Source organism: Bufo bufo, chromosome 8, assembly GCF_905171765.1.
Source record: "Bufo bufo chromosome 8, aBufBuf1.1, whole genome shotgun sequence".
Classification (NCBI taxonomy): Eukaryota; Metazoa; Chordata; class Amphibia; order Anura; family Bufonidae; genus Bufo; species Bufo bufo.
The window spans coordinates 61,161,704-61,184,878 of record NC_053396.1 but is presented as its reverse complement, the minus strand read 5'-3'; the positions used below and the strand labels follow the sequence as shown (position 1 = coordinate 61,184,878).

At 46.1% G+C, this 23,175-nt stretch overlaps 1 protein-coding gene across 1 annotated transcript in view; it reads left to right on the top strand.

Moving 5' to 3' along the window:
• Positions 1-23,175, top strand: part of LOC120977756 (probable E3 ubiquitin-protein ligase MID2) — a 456,812-nt gene that overhangs the window by 269,790 nt on the left and 163,847 nt on the right. Inside the window, exon 5 of the mRNA XM_040405841.1 lies at positions 21,449-21,610. Within this exon, the coding sequence (XP_040261775.1) occupies positions 21,449-21,610 (162 nt within the window). The remainder of the gene's footprint in view (positions 1-21,448; positions 21,611-23,175) is intronic.

Sequence of the window (23,175 nt, the reverse complement as noted above, 5' to 3'; positions counted from 1 at the left end):
GCAGGGAGTTGTAGTTTTGCAACAGCTGGAGAGCTACAGGTTGGCCATCCCTGTACTACAGTAGAATGTTTTTACTCTTTCTCTCTAAACAGAGAAGGTGACACCAACCCCATCTAGTGGAGGCTGTGGATATGGCTTATTAATATGATGCAAATGTAAAATATAATATAACAAAATCAAAGACAGGTGCACTCTGCGGTCTTACTAAGCCCTCACACTGGTCTTAAAATTTAGAGATTAGCCAACATGTCCTACGTGAGGACATGTCTGAGCCCGAGCACCGCGCCAAGGTTTCTCAAGTAGCTCGGGACCTAACGCTAAACCTACTTGGGCCATGTGGGCAATACCAGGAGCCAGTGGGCGAATTACAGGAGCGCAAGGTCCGACTCAAAGCAATCTCCCAGTAACCTCCAGCATGTGACCATGCATACAATGGGAGGAGGCATAGAGCTCTGAGCCCCACCCAAGACTGGCTGATATAACCCGGGCCTCACATGTGCACCAGAATGCTGCCTGTAGATGAAAATAAAGGCACATTAAGACTAGGAGTTTCTACACCTCCAAAAAATTAAAAATGCAAACTACAAATTGGCGGGGTATTAAAAAGCAGGAAGTGCTCAACCCCTTATGCAGTGGTGCATCTATACCGGGGGGCAGATCCTGCACTTGTGGTCGGGCTTGAAACCTTGGCACGGTGCTCGGGCTCAGACATGTCCTCACGTAGGACATGTTGGCTAATCTCTAAATTTTAACACCAGTTTGAGGGCTTAGTAAGACCGCAGAGTGCACCTGTCTTTGATTTTGTTATATTATATATAATGTTTATCACATCCACACATTTGCTATCCTGTGTAGGATGTCCATTGTGGTACTTGTGGTCCACTGCAGGCATCCTCCATTGTATGCATCTTTGCTGGGGATTGCCATTAGCAGCGGACCACAAGTGCAGGATCTGCCCCCCCGGTATAGATGCACACCCCTAAAGTCAATACTTTGCATAGCCACTTTTGCGTCAATCACAGCTCTAAGTCGCTATGGATAAGTCTCTATGAGCTTGCCACATCTTATCAATGGGATTTTTGCCCATTGCTCCTTGCAAAACTGCTCCAGCTCCTTCAAGTTGGATGGTTTGCTCTTGTAAACAGAAATATTTAAGTTTGACCACAGATTTTCTATTGGATTGAGATCTGGGCTTTGACTAGGCCATTCCAACACATTTCCATGTTTCCCTTTAAACCACTCAAGTGTTGCTTTAGCAGTGTGTTTGGGGTCATTGTCCTGCTGGAAGGTGAACCTCCGTCCTAGCCTCAAATCACGCACAGAGTGGTACAGGTTTTGCTCAAGAATATCCCTGTTTTTAGCACCATCCATCTTTCCCTCAACTCTGACCAGCTTCCCTGTCCCGGCTGCTGAAAAACATCCACACAGCATGATGCTGCCACCACCATGTCTCACTGTGGTGATGGTGTTCTTTGGGTGATGCGATGTGTTGGGTTTGCGCCAGACATAGCGTTTTCTTTGATGGCCGAAAAGTTCAATTTTAGTCTCATCAGACCAGAGCACCTTCCTCCATACATTTTGGGAGTCTCCCACATGCCTTTTCGCAAACTCACAACGTGCCTTTTTGTTTTTAGCTGAAAGTAATGGCTTTCTTCTGGCTACTCTGCCATAAAGCCCAACTCTATTGAGCGTGCGGCTTATTGGCCTCCTATGTACAGATACTCCAGTCTCTGCTGTGGAACTCTTCAGCTCCTCCAGGGTTACCTTTGGTCTCTGTGCATACTCTCTGATTAAAGCCCTCCTTGCCCTGTCTGTGAGTTTTGGTGGGCGGCCATCTTCTGCCATGTTCTTTCTATTTGGTTATGATAGATTTGATGGTGCTCCTGGGGATCATCAAAGATTGGGATTTTTTTTATAACCTAACCCTGACTTGTACTTCTCAACAACATTGTCCCTTTCTTGTTTGGAGAGTTCCTTGGTCTTCATGGCAGTGTTTGGTTAGTGATGCCTTTTTTTTAGGTGTTGCAGCCTCTGGGGCCTTTCAAACATGGTGCGTATATGTAATGACAGATCATGTGACACTTAAATTGCACACAGATGGACATCATTTCACTAATTATGTGACTTCTGAAGGTAATTGATTGCACCAGAGCTTTTTATGGGCTTTCTAACAAAGGGAGTGAATACATACACACATGCCAATTTTCTGTTTTCTATTTCTAAACAATAGTTTTATTTATATATTTTTCTCATTTAACTTCACCAACTTAGATTATTGTGTTCTGATCCATCACATAAAATTCAGATTAACAAAACATTGAACTTAAGGCTGTAATGTACCAAAATACGAAAAAAGTCAAGGGGGTGAATACTTTTGCAAGGCACTGTATACCACCTAAAAAAACAGGCAGGCCTCTCCATAACTTCCACGCATCCAGCACCAGTTTAAATGTAACACAGCTTCTGAAATTTAGACCATTTTCTAATCCTAAAACAGCCATAGAAAATGGTGAATGAGACGGGCCTTCTGGCCCGCCCCTTTCCACGCCCACAATTTTAGACCTGGCGTGAACGGGGCAAAGTGGCAAAGAATAGTGTATAATTTTTTTGGTCTCGCGAATGATAAAAAGCATCCCGAAGAGTACCCGCAAAGCCATTCAACCAAGCGAGGTAAATTATTCTTGAAACATTCTGGTTCTCTTGTCCTTCTAGAAATAGAACTAACTTGCGTGTTTCATTGAGAGAGGTGTAAGCTTGGTGGGATGTGGTAGTTCTCTTGACTCACTTTCAGTTGACTATTTGTCAGTATTGGGTCCGTGGCCTCACTTCAATGTGGCAGACTGCCGCTTGTACATTGCAGTGCTAGCGTCCCAGCTCTGGCCTCTCGCAGGCACCCTCCAGCATACCGACGCATCCGCCCTCACTAACAGGTCTCGTCTTGTTCGCTATAGTGCACGCGGATGGATCTCTCCCTTTGTTATAGAAAAGGAGAGTATGCTTCCTGACTACTGTCCCCACCCAGGGGTAGGGTTACTGGTATTTAGGGCAGCTTCACTGACCATGAAGCGCCCAAGCGTGGATGTTATACCTGTTAATCTCTACTGAAGCTTCCTGCTGCCCTGCCCTGCTGTGTACTGGACTTTTGACAATTAACCCTGACCTTCCCTGCCTGTCTGACTCCAGCATTGACTCCTGCATTGCCTGACTACAATTCTGCCTGTAGTCTGCTACTTGAATTACCTGCACTGTTGACCCTTGCATTGCCTGACTTCAATTCTGCCTGCCGTCATCTGTAAGTTCGTCTGGACCTCTGACCTTTCACAGTCTGACTACGAGTCTGCCTGACGCAGTATACCGTATTACTTTGAACTTTGTTTTGTCTTTTGTAACAAGTGACTTTTGTCTACCTTCTGCCAGTAAAGATCATCTGTTCCATTACTTTGCCTCTGTTGGAATCTGTACACACTCCTGCAGTTAGCTGCTTTCTGGGTGACTGGTGTAAACACCAGAGTCAGCAGTCAGCAATACTGGGCTAATTCCTAGTCCACTATCAGCTGATCCAGAGGATCCACATCTTCTGGTCATGAGAATATTACTTTGGGGTCTCTCGAAATGAATTCCAAAATGGTAAAATGGAATTGCTCATTCTTAGGCCTCTTTCACATTACAGTATGTCCATTTCAGTGTTTTGCGTTCCGTTGTGTTTCCGTTCCGTCGTTCCGTTCCGTTTTTCCGTATGGCATATACAGTATACAGTAATTACATTGAAAAAATTGGGCTGGCCATAACATTTTCAATAGATGGTTCAGAAAAAACGGAACGGAAATGGAAGACATACGGATGCATTTCCGTATGTGTTCCGTTTTTTTTGCGGACCCATTGACTTGAATGGAGCCACGGACCGTGATTTGCGGGCAATAATAGGACATGTTCTATCTTTCCACGGAACGGAAAAACGGAAATACGGAAACGGAATGCATACGGAACACATTCCGTTTTTTTTGCGGAACCATTGAAATGAATGGTTCCGTATATGGACCGTATACGGACCGCAAAAAACGGACCGCAAAACGGAAAAAAAAACGGTAGTGTGAAAGAGGCCTTAAAGGGATTGTCTGCTTTTGCTATACTACTGAATTATCCTCAGATGAAACAGAAGGCGCTGTCCCATTGAAGTGAATGGAGACAGAGGATCTGTAATTACTCCTGCTCACTGCTGCACAGCAAGCAGGTAAAGAGTGAGAACACAGCACTTAGGCTACTTTCACACTAACGTTTCACGGATCCGTTTGAAATGCATTTCAAACGGATCCGTCAATAAACTGACTAAACGGAGACAAACGGAAGCTATTCAGACGGATCCGTTCAAACGGATCCGTCTGTATTGCGGATCCGTTTGTCACGTTCGTTTCCGTTTTGCCATCCGTTTAGCGGATCCGTTTTGGAATAAGTAGCATCTCTAGGTTCCATCTTCATGTATTCAGAACCCCAGGGTTGACATACTTCTATATTTCTCCAGGGCTATCTTGTTGAAAGTTGGTCCGGCTTTGATAATGGACCACACCTTTTGGACTCTTGTACACGACTACATAACCTTAAAGATGTATAGTGTTCGTTAGTGGGCAATATGTCCCTGATCGTCCTTGATCTTGCGTACAGGAGTACAGAGCATCATGATGCTGACCATGTTGTGCCGCAAACTGGGCTATTATCCCGCACTCATATGATCTATTAGTGCAAGACTATATCCCCGCGGGCAGCTCGACTTGCACAGAATCATTGTACACTATGATGCTGTGTACTTGTGCGCACGATCAATGCTACTACGGGACATATGGCCCGCTCAGGGACCGTATGTCTCTGGGGGCATACAGTCGTGTGCAGGAGGCTTTAAAGGGGTTTTCTGATCTCATACAATGGGGGCATACCACTAAAATATGCCCACAATGTCTTATAGGTGCGGGTCCCACTGCTGGTACCCTCACATATATTGAGAACGGAGCCAAGAAAGTGGATGAGTTTGCACTGCGCCACCGCCATCCATTCATTTCTATGGGAGAGGCGGCGATTAGCTCTTGGTGGTGGACGTACCACGGGAAATTTGTTGTCCTCTAGCCACAGTACTCCCCGCTCCGTTCTCGATATAGGTGCGGGTCCTACCAATGTTACCCACACCTATCAGACAATGGGGGCATATTCAAGCGAAATCCCCCCATTGTCTATGTGAATACCCCTTTTAAAAACTGTATGTCCCTTGCGTGTCCCTTGTGGTAATCACACTAGTTATATTAGAGCGTCATCGGGAAATCATTAAACGGTAAAATTACAATTTATTAATGAATTCCTGATGATGCTGATGGACCGTGACTCCCACAAGGGCTCATATGAAAGGGCACAAGATTGAACAATGAACAAGCATTTGCTTGTTTATGTGCCAATCATAGGGTCTACGATCAATAAAGAGCCAAAAGATAGCTCAATATTGATGGTCATGTTAATTACAACATCGGCACTAATGCTGTTTTGATATAAAAACTACCAAGGGTGTTATAATAAACGCACAGTAGTGAGACTAGGGTAGTTTTTATTTCAGCACAGCTGTAGTGCCAAGGTTACCCTGTACAGGACAATAAAAAGACAGACACAGTTTGTATAGTAAAGTATAAATAAAGTTTTATTTTTTTAACAATAAAAAACTAAAATAAATATAAACATAAAATCTATAATTGTTGAAAATGGTGAGGGGAGGTTGACTGTCGTGGACTAGATGGTCTGGGTCTGGCGATGGTAGCTCCTCTGTCCTGGCGATCTACTGAGGTGAAACTACGGGCCACAGGAAAGGATGCAGGGCGTAATTGTGGGGTGTGGAGAAAGGAAGGGTCTGAGGAGGAGGGGACCCGAGCATGTGTAGAGGTGGAGGGAGTTTGAAAAGAAGTAGGAGGAAAAATACTGAGCAGGAGAAGAATAAGAAAGAGAAGGTAACACATGCTCGGGGGGGTGGGAAGGGAAAGGTTGGCGGTACTGGCCACTGGAGTGGGATGGGGGGTAGGTGTGGGATGGGGGATAGGTGTGGGATGGGGGATAGGTGTGGGATGGGGGTGGGGGTGGGGGTTGGGGGCGGTGCATAATTTCCCATGACCCGTTCTCTAGCATGATCTTGAACTCATGTAACTGTTCGGGCGTCATTGAGTCCATCAAACTGATCATGCTTAGCCCATAATGGTAGTTTGGGCTGCGTTGAAACGCCGACTCCGCCCCCTCCCAGCAGCGAATAAAGTCAGCACCAAACTCCATCTGATGTTGGGCAAAACCTTCTAGAGCGTTGGAAACGACCTCTACAAGGTTTGCATAATCAGCTCGATTTGGCCTACCGGACCTCTGCACGCTCACCAGGGCTCTCAAATTTTGGCGAAAACCTAAGAGCCTCTGATGAGCGGAGGGATTCGGTAGGGGACCCGGATTATCCTGAGCAGATACATGAGGGACAGGAGGGCTGGCGCTGGCGATCTGTTCCGGTTCCGCCTCAGGAGGTTGTTCAGGCTCCCGAGTGACGGTGGCAGTTCTGTAGGAAAAAAATAAGGAAAGTTAGGAATTGTTCTTTAAATAAAACATCCATGTTCTATGCTATGTCTACCGTATACCATAGGGGACTTGCCAAAACAGGGGAGCCAAACACTCCGCTGTCTCAGACAGCCCCTTACACTCAGACGGAGAGAACAGTTGTCCCTCTGACTGTAGGGGAATGGCCAAAACAGGGGAGCCAAACACTCCGCTGTCTCAGACACCCCCTTACACTCAGACGGAGAGAACAGTTGTCCCTCTGACTGTAGGGGACTGGCCAAAACCGGGGAGCCAAACACTCCGCTGTCTCAGACAGCCCCTTACACTCATACGGAGAGAACAGTTGTCCCTCTGAATGTAGGGGACTGGCCAAAACAGGGAAGCCAAACACTCCGCTGTCTCAGACACCCCCTTACACTCAGACGGAGAGAACAGTTGTCCCTCTGATTGTAGGGGACTGGCCAAAACAGGGGAGCCAAACACTCCGCTGTCTCAGACAGCCCCTTACACTCAGACGGAGAGAACAGTTGTCCCTCTGACTGTAGGGGAATGGCCAAAACAGGGGAGCCAAACACTCCGCTGTCTCAGACACCCCCTTACACTCAGATGGAGAGAACAGTTGTCCCTCTGACTGTAGGGGACTGGCCAAAACAGGGGAGCCAAACACTCCGCTGTCTCAGACAGCCCCTTACACTCAGACGGAGAGAACAGTTGTCGCTCTGACTGTAGGGGAATGGCCAAAACAGGGGAGCCAAACACTCCGCTGTCTCAGACACCCCCTTACACTCAGACGGAGAGAACAGTTGTCCCTCTGACTGTAGGGGACTGGCCAAAACAGGGGAGCCAAACACTCCGCTGTCTCAGACACCCCCTTACACTCAGACGGAGAGAACAGTTGTCCCTCTGAATGTAGGGGACTGGCCAAAACAGGGGAGCCAAACACTCCGCTGTCTCAGACACCCCCTTACACTCAGACGGAGAGAACAGTTGTCCCTCTGAATGTAGGGGACTGGTCAAAACAGGGGAGCCAAACACTCCGCTGTCTCAGACAGCCCCTTACACTCAGACGGAGAGAACAGTTGTCCCTCTGACTGTAGGGGACTGGCCAAAACAGGGGAGCCAAACACTCCGCTATCTCAGACAGCCCCTTTACAAAAAAATGTTTAACAGTTGTTTACCTTCTTGGTGCCATCGCCCTTCGTAGGAACCCCAGGGCCGCCGTATGGATGTATGGGGTCCCTGAGGTTCCTCCGGAGACACCCGGGGCCTGAACCTCCTTGTTATAATCCCTCCTGAAGCGGTCCCGGATAGATCGCCAACGCGTTGTAACCTGTTTGACTATAGAAAAAAAACATAAAAAATTAAATCAGCATGATGAAAGGAAAAGAACAATATTAATGTATTAAAATACATATTGCTTTACTTACCATATTTTTCCTGAGCCGCCGCATTTAGATCCCCCCAGGTCTCAAAAACTTCCGCACAGATGTCCCTCCAGAGCCGCTGGGTCAGATGATGATCAGCGTGGTGGCGGTCGGAGTGGTCCCATAATGCTGGACGCACCTCCACCAGTTGGATGAGGAGCAGGTTATCTATGGTAGGAACCCTGAACTCCTCATCTTCCCTGGTGGAGCCTACGGAACCCTGAAAAAAAGGAAATACAAAATTAAATGTAAATCCTAATACAAAATGCAAATTAAAACTACTTAATTCAAGACTTACACGTCTACGACCGCCACGCTCATTCCCGCGGACTCTGGAGGCGACTGGGGGATCCTCGCTGGCGGCTCTAGGTGCAGATTGCTGAAACAAACATATATATATTTTTTTTATATATTTAAATAAAAAAATAAATTATATATATATATATATATGTAAGTATATATATATATATATATACACTCACCTAAAGAATTATTAGGAACACCTGTTCTATTTCTCATTAATGCAATTATCTAGTCAACCATGGCAGTTGCTTCAATGCATTTAGGGGTGTGGTCCTGGTCAAGACAATCTCCTGAACTCCAAACTGAATGTCAGAATGGGAAAGAAAGGTGATTTAAGCAATTTTGAGCGTGGCATGGTTGTTGGTGCCAGACGGGCCAGTCTGAGTATTTCACAATCTGCTCAGTTACTGGGATTTTCACGCACAACCATTTCTAGGGTTTACAAAGAATGATGTGAAAAGGGAAAAACATCCAGTATGCGGCAGTCCTGTGGGCAAAAATGCCTTGTGGATGCTAGAGGTCAGAGGAGAATGGGCCGACTGATTCAAGCTGATAGAAGAGCAACGTTGACTGAAATAACCACTTGTTACAACCGAGGTATGCAGCAAAGCATTTGTGAAGCCACAACACGCACAACCTTGAGGCAGATAGGCTACAACAGCAGAAGACCCCACCGGGTACCACTCATCTCCACTACAAATAGGAAAAATAGGCTACAATTTGCACGAGCTCACCAAAATTGGACTGTTGAAGACTGGAAAAATGTTGCCTGGTCTGATGAGTCTCGATTTCTGTTGAGACATTCAAATGGTAGAGTCCGAATTTTGCGTAAACAGAATGAGAACATGTATCCATCCTCTGATGGCTACTTCCAGCAGGATAATGCACCATGTCACAAAGCTCGAATCATTTCAAATTGGTTTCTTGAACATGACAATGAGTTCACTGTACTAAAATGGCCCCCACAGTCACCAGATCTCAACCCAATAGAGCATCTTTAGGATGTGGTGGAACGGGAGCTTCGTGCCCTGGATGTGCATCCCTCAAATCTCCATCAACTGCAAGATGCTATCCTATCAATATGGGCCAACATTTCTAAAGAATGCTATCAGCACCTTGTTGAATCAATGCCACGTAGAATTAAGGCAGTTCTGAAGGCAAAAGGGGGTCCAACACCGAATTAGTATGGTGTTCCTAATAATTCTTTAGGTGAGTGTGTATATATATATATATATATACATACTTCTTGACAGCCCCGGTCCGGGCTTGGTCCACCTCCCCTGGACGCCGTTGATGTGGCAGGTGAGCCGGCCCCGGCAGGTGAGCCGGCCACAGATGGGGAGCCCTCCGCAGATGATGATGAAGAAATCTATAATAAGAGCACATACTGATTAATGCAACGAATACAACAGTACAAACTCCAAGCGTTGATTTTATACTTACCGGCCACTCAATACACCGGCGCCTTCTGGGTGGGTTTTTCCAGTCAATTTTTGACTTCTTTGATGACATCTGTACGCAACAGAATACCAGACAAAATGCAGATAACGTTAAACAAACTTGTTTAGAGCACTATTTCCACATATATCAACATTTATTTCCACATATATCAACACTTACTTTTTAAAATATAGATTGGTGCTTGCCCACCGCAGAACTTTCTTAATATTTCCAATGAATAATTTTTTTTGGAACGACCCTAATAATAAAATGATTTAAAAAATTAATCCAACAGGAGCCATAATCCCCCCGAGTGCCATAAACACCCCCAGAGACAGCAGCCCCGCATAGTGCCAGCAGCCCCCCCATAGTGCCAGCAGCCCCCCACAGTGACATCAGCCCCCCAGTTCCAAACAACCTTCCCACAGTGCCCTCAGCCCCCCCAATGCCAGCAGCCCCCACAGTTCCAGCTACACATACCCCCGCAGTGCCGGAAGCACCGCACAGTTCCAGCCACAAACACCCCTGCAGTGCCAGCAGACCCCCCAATTCCAACCACACACGCCCCGCAGTGCCAGCAGCAACCACAGTTCCAGCCACATAAACCCCGCCAGTGACAGACGCACCGCACAGTTCCAGCCACATAAATCCCGCCAGTGACAGAAGCACCGCACAGTTCCAGCCACAAACACCCCTGCAGTGCCAGAAGCACTGCATGCGCAGTTCCTGAAACAAACACCCCCGCAGTGCCAGTAGACCCCCCAATTCCAGCCACACACACCCCCGCAGTGCCAGCAGAAACCACAGTTCCAGCCACATAAACACTGCCAGTGCCAGAAGCACCGCACAGTTCCAGCCACAAACATAATCGCAGTGCCAGCAGACCCCCCCAGTTCCACACCCCCCCTCGCAGTGCCAGAAGCCCCCCCAGTGCCAGAAGCCCCCCATAAAGGCAGCCCCCACCACCAGTGCCAGCAGCCCCCATTGTTCCAGACACACACACCCCTTCCCAAGTGCCAGCAGCCCCCCCCCTAGAAATAGATAGATAGATAGATAGATAGATAGAAAAAAAAAGAAAGATAGACAAACAGACAAAACTTCACTTACCAGTCTCACCAAGTCGACAATCCAAAATGGCCGACGATGAGGTGGAGGGACAGGAAGTTACTGGGCATGCGCAGAGACGTGATCGGTTTCTAACGGATCCGTGTCAAAGAGGAGCCAAGACAAACCGATCCGTCGCCATTGACAAACCGATCCGTCCCCATTGATTGTAAGTCTGGACGGATCCGTTTGGCTCCGCACGGCCAGGCGGACACGAAAACGCTGCAAGCTGCGTTCGGGTGTCCGCCTGCTGAGCTGAGCGGAGCGGAGGCTGAACGGTGCCAGACTGATGCATTCTGAGGGGATCCGCATCCACTCAGAATGCATTGGGGCCGTACGGATGCGTTCGGGGCCGCTTGTGAGAGCCTTCAAACGGAGCTCATAAGCGGAACCCCGAACGCAAGTGTGAAAGTAGCCTTACCTGTATAAAGCCGATTGCACACGGCCATGTTTCACGGCCGTGATCGGTCCGTGGTAACACGGCCTGGATTCCTGCTGAGAGCAGGAGCGCACGGCGTCATTGGTTGCTATGAAGCCATGCGCTTCATGCCGCCGCTGCACTACAGTAATACGCTCGTATGATCTATACGAGTGTATTACTGTAGTGCAGCGGCATCATAGCAACCAATGACGCCGTGCGCTCCTGCTCTCAGCAGGAATCCAGGCCGTGTTACCACGGACCGCTCACGGCCGTGAAACACGGCCGTGTGCATTCGGCTTAAGAGCACTGTGTTACCTTCACACAGCTGATCAGCAGTGGTGCTTTCCAAACTTTTAAACATGTTCATGTAGCAAAACTAGAAACATAGTTAAGCCAGCCTCACAACTGCAACTAGCTCTTTCAAGATAAAAGCCCTTTATCAGAGTAAAGCAGATAGAAACAGCTTTTTTAGTTGCAAGTTCTTGGGTGGGTACTGTTTATATTATGGAGACCAGTTTATATATACCGGATGACTTCTGGGAAAAATATATGCAAATTATCATGACTAACATCTGCTGAAATCAGATAGCTTAGGAAAGCTAATTTGAATATCTTTACCAGAAACTCTGAAGGGCATTGTTGTCCTACAATGCAGAAACACAGAGTAGCATACTGGGCTCTCTCTTGTGAAACCGTATAGAACCTTGATAGGTTCGCTCATCTCGAGTCAAAATGCTCACTAGACCCCTTGGTAAATTCTGTAAAGGTTGTGGTTTTTAAAATTAGATCACTTCGGTTTCTTTTTAACTTGTCCTCAAATGCACATGGCACTCCTTTTTTTCTGAACTCTAAAGTTTGCTCAAAATGACCACATAGGGGGTATGTCATACTCTGGAAAAATTATGTAATAAAATTTTGGGTGCTTTTTCTCCTAGTACCACAACAGTTGAGGCTAAAATAACATATGATTGAAATGCAATGTAATTTTTCTTTTCATGCCCCAGTGACCTACTGGGGACAAATTATGTGGAAAAAATACATCATACATAAAACATGATAAAAAAATAAAAAATAAAAAACAATACAATAAAAACTATAATAATACAAATAAAAGGAGAAAAATAAAAAATCCCCCTTGGAGAAAATATGTCGCAAAAATATATTTTACAAAATGATAGAAAATTGAAAACAAATCAACAAAAAAATAAAATAAGGCCTCATGAACACGACCGTTGTTTTGGTCGGCATCCGAGCCGCAGTTTTTTGCGGCTCGGGTGCGGACCTATTTATTTCAATGGGACGCAAAAGATGCGGACAGCACTCCGTGTGCTGTCTGCATCCGTTGCTCCGTTCCGTGGCCCCGCAAAAAATATATAACATGCCCTATTCTTGTCCGTTTTGCGGACAAGAATAGGCATTTCTACAATGGGCAGCCCGTTCCGTTCCGCAAATTGCGGAAGGCACACGGACGGCTTCTGTTTTTTGTGGACCGCAAAAAACGGAACAGTCATGTGCATGAGGCCTAAAAGTGTTTACTGCCCCTCAATGGTCTTTTTATAAACTCTTGGGGGGACCTATTATGTGGCAAAAATATATTTAAAAGCATAATGAAAAATTATTTAAAAAATAATTAAAATACTTAAAATTTATAAAAAGGAAAATGTGCAAAATAGTGTTCACTGTACTCCAACAGTCTTTTTTATGACCTCTTGGGGAACATATTATGTGGCAAAATATATGAAAAATTAAGTTAAAAAAAAGATTAAAAATAAAAAATGAAACCAATTATAACAAAATAATACAAGTATTAATAAAATACAAATAAAAGTAAAAAATAAAAAGGAAACAGTGCAAAATAAACAGTGTCAGTGTCCCCCAAAGGTCTTTTTATGACCTTTCGGGGGACATATTATGTAACAGAAATATATGAAAGTTAAAAAAAATATATAAATAAAAAAAAAACATAAAAGAAAAAACACCCACACCAACCAAAACAGTCATGCTGTCTACATCTTTTGTACCACTATTGAAGTGAATGAGTCTGCATTAGTGATGATCGAGCACCAAAGTGTTCGGATGTTCGGCCCGAACACATTGCTATATTCGTGTGCTCGGTCGAGCACCCGAGTATAATGGAAGTGAATGGGAGACAACCAGGCACCCCCTGCTCTGAAGAGGGGAGGGTGCCTGGTCCATTGAAAAAGGTCAGAAAGTGACAGAAACACCACCGAAATGGATCGGGAACAGCATGGGGATGAGGTTTGGATGCATCTTTGACTTACAGGGACTCCCAGGGACTCGCTATTGGGAACCATGTTGTCCGAGTTGTACGCCACTTTTAAAGACTGACAAGAATACGCACAAAACCACCCCCAAAAAATAAATTTTACAGGAAAAATTGTTAGGAAACATTCTCTCCAGTATATTTAATTGTATATAAAGTGCTGCAAAAAATTACAAGCAAGAGGCACTCCAAAACAGCCTGTATATCACATAAAGGAGGCCCTCATTCACATTGTGGTACAATTATTCAGGTAGTGTGACTCCTACACTCATAAAGCCTATGCACTAAGTGAAAGGGCTTCCAAAAATTACAAGGAACCGGCACTCCAAAACACCCTTTGTTACACATAAAGGAGGGCATCATACACACCCTTGAAAAATTATGATTGATGGCCTGCTGGTGACCCTCAAAAACATTTGGAGCAAGGGCCTGCTGATCTGACCATCTAAAACCTTAAGGGTGAGGGCCTGCTGCCGCATTGGTGACTCTAGATAACCTCTGGGCGATTGCACGTCCCCGTGACGGCGACGATCCATTTGGATGTCTGCCCTATCAACTTTTGATGTTCTTTTCTGCGCCTACCATGGTGATCACGGGTAACGGGGGATCAGGGTTCGATGCCGGAGAGGGAGCTTGAGAAAGGAATACCACATACAAGGGAGGTCAATTGCTGAAATCTGATTGCCTGTTGTTGCCTTGCCCCTTTTTTTCCCCTAATTGTGAACCACCCAGAGGAAGTGGGTCAAGTTATTAAAGCAGAAGAATCCAAGGAAGGCAGCAGGCGCGCTGCAATTACACACTCCTGACTCAGGGAGGTAGTGGCGATAAATAACAATACAGCACTCCTAAGCAGCCCTGTTATAGGAATGAGTACACTTTCCTTTAACGAGGATCTATTGGAGGGCAAGTCTGGACTTGTAGGTGAGGGCCTGCTGCCGCTTTGTTGTCTCTAGATAACCTCTAGGCGACCGCACGTCCCCGTGATGGTGATTATCCATTTGGATGTCTGTCCTATCAACTTTGGAGCAATTTTTCAACAAGGACCTTCTGGTATAGCACCATTTTGCTTGTCCACTCCACCAGGGGAATGAGAGATGAGAAGTTCTCTTTGTAGCGGGGGTCAAGAAGGGTGAACAACCAGTAATCCGTGTTGTCTAAAATGTGTATAACGCGCGGGTCGAGGGAAAGGCAGCCTAACGTGAAGTCAGCCATGTGTGCCAGATTACTAACAGGCAAGACTTCGCTGTCGTCATGAGAAGGTGAGCTGACCCTGTAAAACATTATATGCGAGGGCCTGCAGTTGAGCTGACCCTGTAAAACATTATATGTGAGGGCCTGTAGTTGAGCTGACCCTGTAAAACATTATATGCGAGGGCCTGCAGGTGACCTGACCCTGTAAAACATATGCGAGGGCCTGCAGTTGAGCTGACCTTGTAAAACATTATACGCGAGGGCCTGCAGTTGAGCTGACCCTGTAAAACATTATATGCGAGGGCCTGCAGTTGAGCTGACCCTGTAAAACATTATATGCGAGGGCCTGCAGTTGAGCTGACCCTGTAAAACATTATATGCGAGGGCCTGCAGTTGAGCTGATGCTCTAAAACATTATTTTCAAGTGCATGTTGTTCAGCTGACGCTCTAAAACATTATTTACAAGTGCCTTCAGGTGAGCTGATGCTCTAAAACATTATATGCGAGAGCATGCTGTTCAGCTGAGCCTATAAAAAAAAAATTTGTTGAGGGCCTGCAGTTGAGCTGACCCTATTAAAAAAAATTAGAGTGGAGGGAATATATACAATCTGGATGAGGAGGTGGAGGAGGAGAAAACAAGATTCAACCATATACTCTTTTTTTATGGTGGAAAAGGTGCATGGGAATACACAACAGTAGATTGAGTACATTATAAATGATAGATTGAAATTGCCTTTATGTTCATCATCAGCTCAGCTCTCATCTGGTGGAGTTAAGAAGTCAGGGGTAATCCAGGCCTTGTTCATTTTTATCTGAGTAAACCTGTCAGCATTGCCAGTGGACAAGTGGATACGCTTATCTGTTATAATGCCACGAGTACCACTAAATACACGCTCAGACAAAACGCTGGTGGCAGGGCAGGCAAGCACCTCAAAGACGTAGAGCGCAAGTTCGTGCCACATGTCCAGCTTGGACACCGAGTAGTTGTAAGGCACTGAGGGATCATTTAGGATGCTGACATGGTCTGCTATGTATTCCACCATTTTCCAAAACTTTTCCCTCTTTGTACCGCTTCAGGGCGAGGTTGCTGGCGGGGTGTCATGAAAGTGTCCCATGCCTTGGAGAGTGTTGCCCTGCCTTTGTTGGAACTGATGTGTATTCCCCTTGTCTCCCTTCCTCGGTTGAAAATTTTGGAGCAATCACTCAACAAGTACCTTCTGGTATTGCACCGTTTTACTCGTCCTCTCCACCACAGGAATTAGAGATGAGAAGTTCTCTTTGTAGCGGGGGTCGAGAAAGGTGAACACCCAGTAATCCGTCTTATCTAAAATACGTATAACGCGAGTGTCGCGGGGAAAGGCAGCCTAACATGAAGTCAGCCATGTGTGCCAGAGTACCAACAGGCAAGAAGTCGATGTCGACATCAGGATGACTCACCATCTCCTCCTCCTCTTCATGGTCCAATTCGCGCTGAGAATACTAACTGTGGGTGGTCTGGCTATGACCCTGTGTAACGTCATCTCCCATTTCCTCGTCTGCCACATTCAGAGGGTCGACCTTAATTGTGAGCAGCAATCGTTTGAGTAGACACAGCAGTGGGATGGTTACGCTGATAATAGCGTTATCGCCACTAACCATCTGTGTGGATTCAGCAATGTTTTTTAAAACCTCACAGAGGTCTGACATCAATGACTATTCCTCGATTGTGAATAGTGGCAGTTGACTCGAAAGGTGATGACCATGTTGCAGCTGGTATTCCACAACTGCACTCTGCTGCTCACAAAGCCTGGCCAACATGTGGAACGTAGAGTTCCAGCATGTGCTCACGTCACACAACAGTCGGTGAGCTGGAATCCGCTGATGCAGCATTGACAGACCGGCTAGAGCTGTGGACGACTGGCGGAAATGGGCACACACGCGGCACGCCTTCACTAGTAGCTCTGGAAAATTGGGGTAGGTTTTGATAAACCGCTGATCCACTAAGTTTAAGACGTGGGCTAGGCATGGTATGTGTGTGTCAGGTTGCGAGCTCCAAAGCCGCCACCAAAGTTATGGCCATTGTCAGACACAACCATGCCTGGTTATAGGTTTAGTGGTGAGAGCCACAGCTCGGTCTGATCCCTTATACCCAGCCACAGCTCTGCGGCAGTGTGCTCTTTGTCCCTTAAGCAGATCAACTTCAGCACGGCCTTTTGACGCTTACCCACAGCAGTGCTACACTGCTTCCAGCCGGTGACTGATGGCTGACTGTTGCTGCAGGTGGAAGTGGAGGAGGAGGTGGCAGAGGAGGAGAAGTGGGGGGTTGGAGCCAGTAACATAGCTACTGGCGGAGACCCTGATGGACGTAGGGCCTGCAATCTTGGACGTGGGTAGCACCTGTGCCATAAGTGGACCTTCCCAGTAACTGCGTTGGTCAGGGCATGGGTGATTTTCTGGGACACATGCTGGTGTAAGGTGGGCACGCCACACCGTGAAAAATAGCGGCGGCTGGGGACTGCGTACCGAGGGACGGCTGCCGACATCAGGCTGCAGAAGGCTTCCGACATCAGGCTGTCCACAAGCCTAAATGGCAACATTTCAAGGGCCAGTCATTTCGAAAGTTGCGCATTTAGGGCTATGGCCTGTGGGTGGGTGGGTATTTGCACTTGCATTCAAATGACTGTGTTATGGACATTTGGACGCTGCGCTGGGACAGTGAAGTGGATGTTGTTGCTGATGGTTCATGCAAAGGTCCAGGTGCTGGGTGAGGGGCATCCAGGCCTGCGCCTTTAACAGGGGATTTGCCAGCAGTGCGTAACACAGGGGAAGAGGAGGCAGTGGTGTGACCCGCAGACCCAGATTGTGGACCCAGGCGTTTGGCCCACTTATTAGGGTGCTTAGATGCCATGTGGCTGATCATGCTGGTGGTGGTGAGGTTGCTTGTGTTCAAGCCTCGGCTCATTTTGGTGCGGCACAGGTTGCAAACTACCACTCTTTTGTCGTCTGCACTTTCATCAAAAAAGCGCCATACTGCAGAACACCTACCCCTTGGCAAGGTAGATTTACGCATAGGGGTGCTCGGTGTAACGGTTGCCGACTTCTCGCTTTTGCAACCCCACTGCCTCTTCCAGCCTGTTGCGGTGCTGCGTATACCTCCTCCTCTGTACTGCTGTCCTCCTTCGGCTTTTCACCTTCCTATGTTGGGTCAGTGAACTCATCGTCAATCACCTCCTCTTCCACTTCCTCACTCTGCTCATCCTCCTGACTCGACCTAACCACAACCTCAGTCATTGACAACTGTGTCTCATCATCATACACCTCGTGAACAAATGATTGCCGTTCACCACCGTCATCTTCTTGAGACTGTGAAAGCTCAAGAGGTTGGGAATCAGGGCACAATATCTCAGGTCCCTCTTTAAGCATGCTGGGCGCGAGGGCCAAATGTAATAGTGGCGCTGGAAAGAGCTCCTCGGAATATCCGAGTGTGGGATCACTTGTTTGGCAAGCCTCTCCATGTTGGGAGGAAGAATGATCAGAGTGAGGATTCGGTTGACCAGACTCTTGGCTACAGAGACTGGACTTGGTGGAAAAGAAGGTGGTGCTTAACCGACTGAAGTATTAACTTCAGCAATCCAACCGACCAACTGTTCGCACTGGTCCGACTTGGACAGTGTTGTCCTGTGCCGCCCAGCTAAGCTAAACATTAAGCTAGGTACGGTGGATGTTATATTTTTTTCTGGTGCGCTGGTAGCAGGCACAGTTTCATTGCGCCCAGGGCCACGGCCTCTGCTTGCACCATCAGCATCAAGCCCACTTCCCCGTCCCTTAGTACTCGCCTTCTTCATATTAATGGTTTTGTCACTAGATGTGGCACAGATTTTTTTACTGTACACTAAAGACACAGTTTTCGGATGCAGGACAGTATACTGTATGTCACAGAAACCCACAGAATATGAACACTAGATTAGTCCCAGATTAGTTAAATTTGCCCTAAAGAAACAGTTTCAGATGGCGTACTGTATATGTTACAGAAAACAACACACTATGGACACTAGATTAGGCCCAGATTATTGGAATTTACGTCAAAGAAACAGTTTTCGGATGGAGTACTGTATATGTCACGGATGTGTATTACACGCACACACTACAGAGACAGTAGATGAGGACTGGCCCCTGATTATTTAAATTTACGCTAAAGAAACAGTATTCCGGATGGCGTACTGTATATGTCACAGAAAACAACACACTATGGACACTAGATTAGGCCCAGATTATTTAAATTTACGCTAAAGAAACAGTTTTTGGATGGAGTACTGTATATGTCACGGATGTGTATTACACACACACACTACAGAGACAGTAGACGAGGACTGACCCCTGATTATTTAAAATTTACGCTAAAGAAACTGTTTTCAGATGGAGTACTCTTTATGTCACGGATGTGTATCAAATGCATACTATAGACAACAAATGTGGCGCTAATTATTTGAATTTACGTAAAAGACACAGTCTGCGGATGATGTACAGTATATGTCACTAATAGGTATTAAAGAAAAATATCTTGCTGCTGTCAAACACACACACAGTAGTCCTTAAAAGGACTTTGGGGTCTTTTGGTAGCAAAAACAGCAAATTTCTCTCCCTGCACTATCTGTCCCTTCCTCAGCACTGATGTCCCTTAAAAGGACTTTTGGGTCTTTGAAAAGCTTTCTTTGAATAATAACTGTGAATTTTGCTCCCTACACTGCCTTTCCCTTCCTACCCTCTGCTCTCCCTGACTATGACTGATCTGAGCACGTGTCATCGGGTGCTATATAGCACCCGATGACGCGTTTCGGCCAGCCAATCACTGTAATGCCAGCAGCCAACATGGTTACTGGCATTACAGTGATGGCATTACTTACCTGCACGTTTATTGGCTGCTTAGCAGCCGCAAAACATGCGGGGAGAAGACTCGAGCATGGAGCTCGAGCACATGCGGTACTCGGCCGAGTACTGCCATGTGACGAGCATAGCGATGCTCGAGCCGAACAGGTATTCGGCGAGCATGCTCGCTCATCACTAGTCTATATCTATCAGCAAAAAAATTGGGTCAAATGTGGACAAAAAGCACGGTCGTGTGTATGAACCCTTATTCCAAGATAGTGGAGGAGTAGAAAGTGGAGTAACAGCTCAAGACACAGGTTTTAGATGTACCAAATTTATCAAATATTGTGATCATTTAATACATTTTGGTGAAAATTATGGCAACAGACTTCTGCAAAACAAACTTTAAAAATTCCTCTTGTGATAAATCTGCCCCAAGCGTTTATTTGCACTAATGATTAGACTAAACCATGCTGAACTATTGTCATTTTTTCTTGGGCCATCTACACTCACCTAAAGAATTATTAGGAACACCTGTTCTATTTCTCATTAATGCAATTATCTAGTCAACCAATCACATGGCAGTTGCTTCAATGCATTTAGGGGTGTGGTCCTGGTCAAGACAATCTCCTGAACTCCAAACTAAATGTCAGAATGGGAAAGAAAGGTGATTTAAGCAATTTTGAGCGTGGCATGGTTGTTGGTGCCAGACGGGCCGGTCTGAGTATTTCACAATCTGCTCAGTTACTGGGATTTTCACGCACAACCATTTCTAGGGTTTACAAAGAATGGTGTGAAAAGGGAAAAACATCCAGTATGCGGCAGTCATGTGGGCGAAAATGCCTTGTGGATGCTAGAGGTCAGAGGAGAATGGGCCGACGGATTCAAGCTGATAGAAGAGCAACGTTGACTGAAATAACCACTCGTTATAACCGAGGTATACAGCAAAGCATTTGTGAAGCCACAACACGCACAACCTTGAGGCGGATGGGCTACAATAGCAGAAGACCCCACCGGGTACCACTCATCTCCACTACAAATAGGAAAAAGAGGCTACAATTTGCACGAGCTCACCAAATTGGACTGTTGAAGACTGGAAAAATGTTGCCTGGTCTGATGAGTCTCGATTTCTGTTGAGACATTCAAATGGTAGAGTCCGAATTTGGCGTAAACAGAATGAGAACATGTATCCATCATGCCTTGTTACCACTGTGCAGGCTGGTGGTGGTGATGTAATGGTGTGGGGGATGTTTTCTGGGCACACTTTAGGCCCCTTAGTGCCAATTGGGCATCGTTTAAATGCTACGGGCTACCTGAGCAATGTTTCTGACCATGTCCATCCCTTCATGACCACCATGTACCCATCCTCTTATGGCTACTTCCAGGAGGATAATGCACCATGTCACAAATCTCGAATCATTTCAAATTGGTTTCTTGAACATGACAATGAGTTCACTGTACTAAAATGGCCCTCACAGTCACCAGATCTCAACCCAATAGAGCATCTTTGGGATGTGGTAAAACGAGAGCTTCGTGCCCTGGATGTGCATCCCTCAAATCTCCATCAACTGCAAGATGCTATCCTATCAATATGGGCCAACATTTCTAAAGAAAGCTATCAGCACCTTGTTGAATCAATGCCACGTAGAATTAAGGCAGTTCTGAAGGCAAAAGGTGGTCCAAAACCGTATTAGTATGGTGTTCCTAATAATTGTTTAGGTGAGTGTATTTGTATTTATACTCCAAAGAGGAGTGACTAAACCTATGAATAGCAAAATTCTGCTCTCATTCTGTATTTGCTAAAACCTAGCCTAAATAGAAAACAGGGGCTGTTATTTTCAGTTGTATTTACTCTGATTGTATTCTGCTTTACAGGTCTCTATATCTCCATGGACAGCTGGATGATTGTGCCCAATATCAAGCAGAACCATTACACTGTGCATGGACTCCAGAGTGGTACGCGTTATATATTTTTGGTCAAAGCAATAAACCAGGCTGGAAGCAGACACAGTGATCCGGCAAGGCTTAAAACTAACAGTGAGTATGTGTTGCCATTATTTGTAACTTAGTAGCATGGTTTATAAGGCTGAAAAAAATACACACGTCTATCGAGTTCAGCCTTCCTGACTCCAATCAAGCAATCAGAATGACTCCCTGGATCAATGACCCTTCTCTAGAACTCTTGTAAATACAAGTAGATATGATTATATTCAAGAAATAGATCCAATCCCCTCTTGAACTCTTTTAGTGAGTACACCATCACCACCTCCTCAGGCAGAAAGTTCCATAGTCTCAATGCTTTTACAGTAAAGAATCCCCTTCTATATTGATAGAGAAATCTTCTTTCCTTTGTCCAGTTATCACAGTCACAGTCCTGGGAGTAAATAGATCATGGAAGAAATCTCTGTATAGGCTTTTGATATATTTATATACCGTATTTTTTGCTTTATAAGACGCACTTTTTCCCCCCCAAAAGTGGGGGGAAAATGTCAGTGCGTCTTATAAAACGAATACTAGTGAGCGCTTCCATTATGGAAGCGCTCACTAGTATGTATTAGGAGCGGGGAGCAAAGCGCCGCAAGCGCAGGTAATATTTACCCTCCCTGGTCTGCGCCACGGCTCCTCTTCAGCTGTCGCACTCCCATCTTTCTGGCCTGCTCTGCACTGTCCTGACCCTGTACAGCATCAGGACGTAGTGCGCGCACTATGACCTGACGCTGCACGCAGTCATGTGACAGTGCAGCGCAGGCCGGGAAGTTGGGAGCGCAACAGCTGAAGAGGAGCCGCGGAGCAGGACAGGTAAGATGATTTTTTATTTTAGTCTGATCTGAGGTCTGATGGGCTATTCTGAGGTCTGGGGGTACTAATGGGTTAATCTGAGGTCTGGGGGGTACTAATCGGCTAATCTCAGGTCTGGGGGTACTAATGGGCTAATCTCAGGTCTGGGGGTACTGATGGGCTAATCTGAGGTCTGATTGGGGTACTGATGGGCTAATCTGAGGTCTTATAAGGCTCTGAGTGGGCTGATATGAGGTCTGATGAAAAATATTTTTTCTTATTTTTCTACTCTAAAATCTGGGGTGCGTCTTATCATCGGGTGCGTCTTCTAAAGCGAAAAATACGGTAGTTATTAAATCTCCCCTCAGTCTTTTTTCAAAATGAAATAACCATAATTTTGATAATCTTTCTGAGTACTGTAGACCACTCAGTGGCGTGCCTTCAATGGAGACAAACCACACTACTGCCTCTGGGCCCGGGAGGAGTCGGGCGCAGCATTAAATTCCTACTTGTGTTCCAAAGGTGCTAAGACATTTTTACATATGTTATAAATATTTTTCTTCAGACCTCACATAAGCTCTACAGATCAAACCCCCATATCATGAACTCAGACCAGACCCTAATATCATTAGTATCGGAGGACCAGGAAGCGGTAAATGCAGCGCTCCCCAGGGTCTGTACTCACAGCTTCCTGGTCCTCTGCTGTCCGCTGTGCTGTGGCTGCAAACAGTGTGAGGGTGCTCTGTGACCTCATGCTGTGCGTGTCGGGTCACAGCAGAGCCCACGGCAGAAAGAAGACAGGTTGCTGAAGGTGAGGAGCGGTG